At 40.1% G+C, this 10,416-nt stretch overlaps 1 protein-coding gene across 1 annotated transcript in view; it reads right to left on the bottom strand.

Moving 5' to 3' along the window:
- The window catches only part of LOC104493936 (chromosome unknown open reading frame, human C5orf22), a gene marked incomplete at its 5' end in the record, with an annotated part of 15,823 nt that extends 5,410 nt beyond the window's left edge, over positions 1-10,413 (bottom strand). Inside the window, 5 exons of the mRNA XM_010136704.1 lie at positions 1,573-1,635; positions 3,626-4,088; positions 6,433-6,582; positions 7,736-7,881; positions 10,369-10,413. Coding sequence (XP_010135006.1) covers positions 1,573-1,635; positions 3,626-4,088; positions 6,433-6,582; positions 7,736-7,881; positions 10,369-10,413 — 867 coding nt within the window. The remainder of the gene's footprint in view (positions 1-1,572; positions 1,636-3,625; positions 4,089-6,432; positions 6,583-7,735; positions 7,882-10,368) is intronic.
- Positions 10,414-10,416: the final 3 nt, after the last annotated feature.

Below are 10,416 nucleotides of genomic sequence, written 5' to 3'. Positions count from 1 at the left end.
TTGCCACAGTGCTCCTGATAGAAGCCAGGATACTGTTGACCTTCTTGGCCACCTCAGCACATTGCTGGATCATATTCAGCCAGCTGTTGACCAACATCCCCAGGTCCTTTTCTGCTGGGCAGCTTTCTAGCCACTCTTCCACAAGCCTGTAGCATTGCAGGGGTTGTTGTGACCCAAGTGCAGGACCCAGCACTTGGCCTTGTTGAACCTCACACAACTGGCCTTGGCTCAGCCTTGATACAGCCTGTCCAGATCCCTCTGTAGAGACTTTCTACCTTAAGCACATCAACACACCCACCTAACTTGATGTCATCTGCAAACTTATTGAGAATGCACTCAATCCCCTCATCCAGATCATTGATGAAGATGTTGAAGAGAACAGGCGCCAGTACTGAACCCTGGGGAACACCACTGGTGACTGGCCACCAACTGGATTGAACTCCATCCACCACCACCCTCCGGACCTGGCCATGCAGCCAGTTTTTTTATCCCACAAAGAGTACACCATCCAAGCCGTGAGCAGCCAGTTCCTCCAGGAAATTGCTGTGGGAAACAGTGTCAAAAGCTTTACTAAAGTCCAGGTAGACAATATCCACAGCCCTTCCCTCATCCACTAAGCGGGTCACCTTGGCATAGGAGGAGGTCAGGTTAGTCAGGCAGAATCTGTCCTACAAATTTATAGGCTTTTGTAAATAACTTACTGAAATCATATTGCGAACTGAAATCACAAGCGTTTACCCTTTTCACATTTAACTACCTTTCAAACAGGTAACTTTTTATAGCTGATTGACTATGAAATATGAAAATCAATTTGACCAATCTTCCACATATCTCCATGTCTTTATACACATGTATTAATTAGGATTCATTAATCTGTGATAATTATGTGTTGAATCTCTCTGCAACAGTGTTCAGACAAGATTACCAAAGACAAGACAAGATCTTGTTTAGAAATTACATGGCGTAGTGACCATTAAAATGGCTGTCTTCATGGTTTGGGCTCAGGGCCAATGACTATTTTGGCAGCTGTTACAGCAGGCTTACATTTCCTTGATTCAGAAGCATACAGTGAAAAGTCCATTACAGTGCTATCATACCGTCCTTTCCACATCTAAATAAATAGGTACAGCACCAGTTAGGCACTCAGCACAGCTCTGACTATCACAGAAGGGGAGAGCCTGGAGGGAAGGAAAAAAAAAACCCACCCCACAAAGCCCCCTCAAAAGAAGAAAAAACTGACAGAATCCAAACCAAAGCCCTGCTGAGCCATAAAAAGAACAAGATTGCAGATGGCTTACTATGTTTTCATTTCTTCCTTGTCAATTACCACTTGTTTACAGCAATTAATTTTCACACTCACGCTAAATATTTATGCAGTTCACACATTTAACCAAAGTGCTTAACAGGAAAGAATTCCCAAGATGCTGCTGATTAGCATTCAGCATGCTGCATAGCTTAATTGGAGATCACTTCATTAAGCACCTTTCATAGGTTCCTTCTGTGGCATAACTCATTTTTCATGGGTAAATCAGAAGAATCACTCCCTCACACATCCCACAGGAAATACCCTACCTCTGTTGCATTTCTACGAGGCTTCTTGAAATTGTACAACTCTTGCAAAAGTTCATATTCTGTCTGAAAATGAAAAAAGATGAAAAAATGAGGCTTTTCAAATGAAAACCAAAATCCTCAAAGCCCTCCTTCATCAAGGAGAAAAAAACCAAAATGATCGCTAAGGTCATTCCTCTACTCTAGCACTGCAGACAACTCTCTATAAATGCAGGTGAGGAAGAGGCTATGAGGCTTGAGAACGCAGTACTTCACGGCCTCAGCCAGACATTTTTTAATTGCTTAACTTGAAATCTGACTTCAAGAACACAGCTTTAAAAGCTAAGCATTTACAGTCTGTTAGTTAAAGAGTCTTTGAATATAAGCATAAATCTTGCTCAACTAGAGTCCCAATGAGATGCTGAGGAAAACTGAGATAGTAGATTTAGGCAGATGAAACTAATGGCAGAGTATGATTGTAAATGAAAACCAGACAGGTAAAGGCTTCAGGGTGCTTGGCCAAGTTCACAAGTAAACTATTACAGGGGCTTGTCAAACCTACTCCTTGACAATACTCAGGTCTAATGAATCAAGGATAAACAGATCTCACTGTTTCTTTAACAGCATTCAAAAGGTGAACATGCTTTTTCGGTAAAGGGAGAAAGGGTAGACTAGTCAATTTTTACAGAACACAAAGCATCTTTAGGGTAATGTTCTGGAATTCAGACTTTTTTGATGGGAAGACAATACTATTCTGTAGTGGTGAATCATATTTGCTTTTTAGCTTTTTCTTGAATGCTTCCTTTTCAGGTGTTAACTTGTGAAAATTTTTCAGATAGAATTATCTAATTTACAACCGAGGGAACATAATTAAGAAATACTAACTGCAAATTAGATGGTTATATCAAAAAAAGATACACTGGATGCTCTGTGCAAGTCCACTTCCTAAATTGTTCCAAGAACTGAGAACCTATCATAGTACTAAACAACAACAAAAAAAAGAGACAAGAAACAAAACAAGAACCCCCCCACACACATACCATCCACAAAACCCCACCAAACACACGCCCCCTCCGCTGCCCCCACCTCCTCCATTATTTTATTCAGAACGTATTTTACCTAAGAGAGGTATTGAATTTTATTCTTCTATGGCAAGACCCCCATGGTGCTTTCCCTTTGTCGTACACTTCCCTTTGTGATTCTGAAAAACTGGCACTGCACATTGTCAGAAGATACTGTGATGATAAATACCGAATGTCAGAAGCTAACAGAGGTCAGAGACACTATATTGACTTCCTTATGCTGAACAAGGAAGTAATAGTCTAGCTGAAACTCAAAACTGTCAGATATTCCCCAGCACAGGCTGAAGTTAAAACAGAGTTAAAGAGATTTAAATGCTAAAACCAGAATTTTTAGAAGAATGATTTGTAAACCTAAATGTCACACCCAATTTTCAGGACAAATTCGTTCCTAAAAATCCTGTTCACATCAAGAAAAGCTGTTAATTGCTTCCACCTCTGAAGATCTACAGATTTATGACTCTATACAGGTGAACTTTGCTGTGCAGGCAAGTTATAAATGGTATACAAGGCAGAGTCTTAATCTCAGAGCCATGGCATCAGAGACAAACTGCTGCTTGCCCACCCTTATACTCAGCACTTCAAAGCAAATGAGAGTTACAGCCTCTCGTGAGGACAAGTTATCACTCTCTGGGGTAAGAAATGATTCAAGCTGTCACCCTTCCCTGATGAATCTTGCTGCGGGCATTTGGAACACTACCTCTGGAAACCCAAGCACAGCTTTTATGTCCCAAGCAGCAAGCACAAGTGAGCCATACACCTTTGAGCTGGAATGTGCACTCAATACCTATTTCAGATATAAGGATCTACCCCCATTAGGCTGTTGTACTTCTCTGGAGCGTACACTCCCTGAGAATGTCTCTCCTTCAAAGGATGGTGATTCACTAATCACCATCAGCTGATCTGCTAATTTAGGGTAGCTGAAAGTTTCTCCATAGACTTGGAAGGACTGGTACTCCTCTGTGAAGGGTAAGAGGCCTCTCCATTATCACGTTTACCTGTGTGTACATTTCTTTGAATGGATTTTTAACAGAAAAAAAATCTAAGTCAATGTCTAAAACATATGCATCCCCTTTCTGCAGCACTTGGCAGACATCTTCAACAGCTTTCCTTATTGGGCATTCACTGTTTCTGAGAGAGCTTGAAGCTGAGCACTCTAACAATGTTTCTGTCTTCTTCAGGGGACTTGCATTTTGTACTTCCTTTTTCTTCAGATATGAGGTGCTCTGATCAAGGTCACCAGGAGCCACTGGTGAAGAGGCAGGAGCAGTGCTCGCTGTGTCATCTGTATGTAGCTTCAGTCTCTTAGCAGATGCTGCTTCGCCATTTTCTTCCTGGTGGCTTGATGCTCCAGTAGGATTGATGAGAATAACGTGTAAATTTAAAGACTTCTTGTTTTCTAGCTGATCAGCAGGGACATACAGGCCATCACTTAAAAAGTAATGATCTGTACCTGTAACCCTGAAATTGACAATAACTCACAGTTAATATACAACTTTGCAAAGAGCTTGGAAAAAGCATGTACACAATGGATTCTGAGAAGAATGAATAGATGATTGATGGGTAACAAAAGCAATAAAACTGTGTACACAAAATTATTTATTTTAATCTGCAGGTTTTTAAATCAAAGTTTTTTTTGTTTGGGTTTTTTTTTTGTTTTTTTTGTTTGTTTGTTTTTTTTTTTTTTTTTTTTTTTTTTTTTTTTTTACACTTCCGTAATGCTGAATCAATGCATTAAAATTCTCTCTGTATTTTTTATAATATCCCTACAAGGTTTTTAATGGATAAGAAAAAGATTCTACATTTGTGCTATAAAGATTAATTTGCCACTAAATTGCATTTTAAAGACAACATTCAGAATTTAACAAGATATTATCAATATTACAGCATAGAAGACTGCAAAACTATGGATAATTCATTTTGGATTGCTTATTTTTTAAGGAAAATTCTGTTAGCTGTGTTTGAGAATTGGCCTGAAACCCATGGGTATTGATTTAGTAAAAGTAAAGTATTATGTATTAATAGGTAGCATCTAACTTTTTTTTTTACTACCGATACAGATTCCCTGTTCTAAGTGGGGGATAGCAGAAAGCTCAAGGATGAATAGCTACATATCAACCGAATCCACTTAATTAAGCAAAACCAACCAAATAAACAAAAAACAACATTAAAAGCTCCACTTACAGTGAAAATTTAAAGAATATTCTTTTTAAGCCATATTTTAGTACATTAAACCTTAAGGATCATAAATTCACATTAAAAAACATGCTTAGGAAGAGTGAATTTCTGCTTACTTGTGTTAAGGCCTCATTTGATTACAGGGCATCATCATCAATCAACCACAAAGACAATTTCATGACCAGCAAAAAATGAAACTTAGTTCCCCCACGTCTTGTGGCTGGATTATCCTAAGCCTGCGAAGGTGAGAGCCTGGATCACAATCTCATCTTGTTGATGGGACATTCACCAGGCCTCTTCTCAGAACCTCTCCAAGGTTCAACACGAGCTCATGCTACAGCCTTTCCCTTAATGGGACACTAAGGTATCTATTACCTATCCAGCCACCTGCTGTCAAAAGAACTACTAGGAAGTTCTTATTTCTCAAGACTCCTTCCCTTTCTTCCTTTATGATTTTTGAAAGCCCAGAACCTGCAGAAAAGATACCTGACCATCTTCAAAAGGCAGCTTGAAATGCTGTTTTCAAGGTAGCTAAGGTGACCAGGGGATCTGTGGGAGAGCTATTCAGCCAGCATGAAGTATTTCTGTATGTGTGCTAGTTCTCATGGTTAAATGTACCTGAAACCACTAGCTTTTGACTTACTATTTAGGTTTACTTTAGGCCTCAGATTCAGAATTGTAGAGCTTCTGCATTTTTATGTGGTAAAACAAAGCATTTCTCTGCTGTCTTCTGTTAAATTTGCTTCGTAAGATTTATTCTGGTATGCTGCAAGAGACGTGATCTGTAAATGTCCATTCGAGCTGTACAAAATCATAATGCAGCCAATACAGTGAATGCAAAATTGTCATTGACTGCATCCCACAGAATTATGAGCTGTCAACGGAACCCAAATTACAGAATGATTAAGATTGGATGGGACATCTGGAAGTCTCCTGTCAGCATCTGATTGAAGCAGAACTAACATCAAAGCTAGATGAGGTTGCCTGGGGCCTCATCCAGCTGACCTTTGACTTTTTCAAAGAATGGAGAATTCTGTCTGCCTGTGTACCTGTCCTGGTGCTCAACTTTAAAAAAACCCAAAACCAACAGAAACAAACAAACACCACAAAAAACCCCACACACATGAGATTTCTCTTCTTATTCAGCACCAATGAGGTCACTTTTCACATACTCTGCACAGGTTTGGGCCTCCTGGACAAGAGAGATAACAAACTGAAGAAGGGCTGCTAAGGTGATTAGAGGGCTGGAGCACGTAATGGGAAAGGGGAGGGAACTGGGTTTGTTTTGTCCTGATAAGGCAGGATCATGGAAGATCTGATTGCTGCCCTCTGTTACCCAAATCCTCTGTTAAAAATGACTGCTTTCTGAGATTTTGACATTAATGAAGAGATCTAATTTAAATTCTGGGTAGCTGAAATGAAATGTGAATAGCTAAAATTACCTATAAAAAAAGAATTTAAGGCACAATTTTAGCGATATCAACTCACACAGTCAGTCACTTTAGGTCCTAAGGAACTCCCAAATAAAAGTTAAATTTTCCTATTTATCTAAGAAAACAAAAAAACACTCATAAAAAGCTGCAGAGATAGCATTTCCATTATTAGCATACGACAGTAGAGCATTTACCGGATTGTAGTTGTTGATACATCTTTCCCAATTAAAAATTGGTGTTTTCCTTCCGAGATCTGCTGAGCCCAGGGTGGGTGAAGCCATACTACTTGAGAAATGTGGCCAGCATAAACTGCAGGCATAATCCAGTTCTCAATACTTAATTCACTGTAATGAATGGAAAAAGACTGGAGATAATACTGTTACTTTCTGTGAAGGTAAAACATGGTCAAGAACACAACAAACATCTTCCACTTCTTGAAAGCCTCCATGAAAACAAGCTGAAATGAGTAGTCTGTGTAAGGGTCATATCACCAAAGAAACAAAAAGAGAGAAATCTGTATTTCTAAGACAGACCAAACGTGTCTACAGTAGAATTTTAAAAGTTAGGACTACAGAGTGTAATCAGCTTCACTCTTAGTATGGCACTTTTATTATAAATTACAATGGATTTCTTGTCCTTGTTCTCTTTCGACATCACACAGAGGAGAGTACAAGCATCATCATCAACACTGTTCTAAGTATCGTCAAACTGACCTCAAGGGAGTATTTTACTGTAAACTGCTCTAAGTAGATTTTAAATACAATGTCAGCACCTACAAAACAGCAACTTTCCTGATTATCAAGACTCCATTTTTTCAGGTGTGCGATAATAGCCCACAAAACTTCTTCACCCAACAAAGAAATCAAAATATTGACTATGGCTCGTATGATCCAATTACTTACATATCAATTACATCATCGTGTCATTGCTGTAAATCACCCTAACACTGAAGCAATCAATACTGGTTTTAAAACAGGAAAAGAAAGACAATAGCAAAGATCACTCTGTGGCTTGTGACCTCCCTGAGAAGCTGGGGAAAATATAGGTCTAAATGATCTGAACAGGAAAAGCTTGTTCACATATTCACCATGTCAACACTAGAGATGTTATTTCAATCTCAAAGCCAATTGAAGAGAGAAAGGCTGTTTTAAAACCACAGCTCTTCAGACATAAAGCATCCACTCAGGGTGCTGTCCTGTTCCTCAGAGGAACAGCTTAATACTATTGAACAACTAAACAAAGTAAATTTGTACAACTTACATGGCTGGATATGTGACTTAAATATTTGACCACATTAAAAAATACCAGAAACATAACTTTTTTTATCCCCCCCAAAAAAAAGTTTTCAGCAGAAGTGAAAAAACAGAATGTACAACTTGAGGCCAATTTAACACTCTTTTGTTCATATGGCCTACGCAATCATAGCAATACTCACTGTAAATCAAAGGCACCAGGAAGCAGACCTCCAAGTATTCTGATGCAGTACCCAGGACTTACCTAAAAAGAGCTTCTTTGTCAAATACAGTGTCTGCAGGCATATTCACAGGAATAAGAAGGTCTGGATGGGAATCAAGATGAATAAAGCTGATGTTACTGGCAGGAAGATGCTTTGAACCAATGGCACGATAGATGAAAGGCAGAACCTAAAAAAACGACAAATAAAAATATTCCTATTGTAACCAGTGAACTGAAAAATGCAACGGCTTTAACAACAAAAACATTAGTTCCTCTCTTACTCCTTCAGATTTCGGGTTAGAGGGAGAACAGGACAGAAGACAATACAAAGGAGAAACAACTCCAGCAAGAGAGCTCACGAACTGTAACCTTTATGAGCCGAAGAGTTTCACACATGAGAAGCTGCTGAAGAATCACAGTCTACTCTCTCTTTCCTTCTTTACAGAAGTCTTGTTTGCAGAAGCTCTTCTTGCTGCTCACTCAATTCAATTCCTAGTTTTTTAATAAGTGAACCCCAAGAACGCCTTTCCTCTTCTGCCGAACATTGCCCCCACATTGCCTTCTCCATGCTATAAAGCTTCTTCACCATGCGCAGGTGCTATGGGGATAAAAAAAACTCATTGCTTGTGTTTTAGAAGTTAACTGAGATTGAAAACTGACTCCACCATCATTTAAACTGTATCTTATCTTTTAGCCTATCCTCCTTGAAGAAAGGGTTTAATTCCTAATCCCTACGTGATTTAGTGGCTGCAGTAAAAACATTACCTTTCTCAACTGCCCACTGTCATCCCCTGCTAAAGGTCTTCACTCAAAGCTGACAAAAATGGCAGATGAGGCAAACTCATCAACTTGTAGTGCAGCAAACCACTGAAGTGCAATCCTGTAGGGTGTTAAAATGAGAAAACTGATGGGTGATCCATGACACCTGAGACTGAGCTGTAGGACATGGAGTCCCTCCCACAGTTATGGGGCAGTAACTGCTTTAGCTGCCAGCACAAATCCAGCACTGTGAGTTTCAGCCCTGTTCTACAGGGAATGCGAAGACTGTAAAAGAACTGCACAACAAAAATTACACATGATCTCTACAACAGAACCTGAGTTAATTTTTTGGCGCAAAACTGATGAAGATGACAAATCCTGTGTATTGCATGGGCATAACCATACAACAAGCCTGACAGCTGAAATTTGGACCATATTCCATCTGTCTAGCAATGAATTCCTCAATTTACCCACTACATGTGCAGTTACAGGTACACCACTGCAACAGCAGATTAAAAAAATGTCTGAAATAACAGGGGGTTCCCTGATCCACAACTTTCACTTCTTTGGGAAAAGGAAGTAATCTGGCCTACCAAACAACCTACAGTCTTCGCAAGTAAAGTTTCACCTCAAGTAGTAAGTGTTACTACAAACTGTAAGACTATGAGAGGATGGAGAAAGACATGGTAAACTTAGCAGAACCTCTAAACTTGCAAGTTCTCCTGCTTTGGATCAAGAACAAAATTTCCTGTACACCAGGTGTTACTGTTAATCAAAGTAGGAGGCATCTAGTAGCACCTTGCCCTAAAGGGTGTCAGCAAAGGACCATACAAAGGTTCTGTGAAGTTTTTCTTATGCTTGGGGAAAACACAGCATACATATTTAGTATGAATAGACTTTGTTAACTGAAAAGAGAAGTACAGAGAGCAAAACAAAGCTGAACGATTAACAGTCATTATCTCAGTACTCCTATCATGGTGACACTCTGAGCCCTTGGTTACCATGGAAAAACAGCTATCACAGCATCATGTATTTCATTCTTAGCAAAAATAACCTGTGTTAAACGATTTACTTACAAGTTCAGAATATTTTTTTAAAATAAACTTTATTATGCTAAAATTTTGTTTACAAGACTCTGACAGTGTTAATATCTTTCATTTTTACCTCCACAAGGTCTTCATGCCCCAGCAATCCTCACCGAAATTAGCATGCTTCCACACCACTGGCTAAAGAATCTGTTTACTTAGGGCTAAGGCCTCAATAAACCCCTTGTTTAATTACTTCACTGAAACCTGAAAGTTCCAGATTCAACATTTCTCATCAAGTGGCGGTCACTCTGCCTGCTAGGGTGTGATTGCATTTACCCACGTGCTGCCCACGTGTCACACGCTGTGTAGGGGTAAGCTTCCAGGCACTGCACTGATGCCTAGCTAATTCTAAGAGGAGTGTAACACAGGTATTATCTCCTTTTAACTACAGCAAATACAGCCCAAAGAAGAAAGAAAAAAGGGAATAAAAAGTCAGCAATAATTAGTGTAAAATACATCAAAACCCGATCCTGGCATTAGTTAACTTGAATCACTGAGTCAGGAAGGAAATTCAGGTCACCTGAGCCCTGAACTTCCTTTATGTTTCAGTGGTGAAACGCAGGTTTAGGGTCTGTGCACGGCTGGGGAGGCGGGACTATTCCCAAGGAAGCGCCCGGAGCGGGGGGACCCCGGCGACACCGCGGAAAGGCGCATCCTCCCGGGAGGCTGCTGGGGACTGCACAGGGGATCCGCTGGGCACCTCCTTTCCCTTCCACCTACCAGACTAAGTCTCCAGCCGTGGAGAAAGAAAGAAAGAAACAAGCAAAGCTGTTCCCCATGAACCACCCGAGGGACTCCCCATTCCACCACCCAGCGCCGGGCACTCACGTCCTGGTGGTCCTCCACCACCCACACCGGCAACGCCGGGTAGGCCCG

The sequence above is a fragment of the Buceros rhinoceros genome, unplaced genomic scaffold (assembly GCF_000710305.1).
Source record: "Buceros rhinoceros silvestris isolate BGI_N320 unplaced genomic scaffold, ASM71030v1 scaffold9725, whole genome shotgun sequence".
Taxonomy (NCBI): Eukaryota; Metazoa; Chordata; class Aves; order Bucerotiformes; family Bucerotidae; genus Buceros; species Buceros rhinoceros.
The sequence above is the reverse complement of the archived record's forward strand: the minus strand, read 5'-3'. Positions and strand labels throughout refer to the sequence as shown.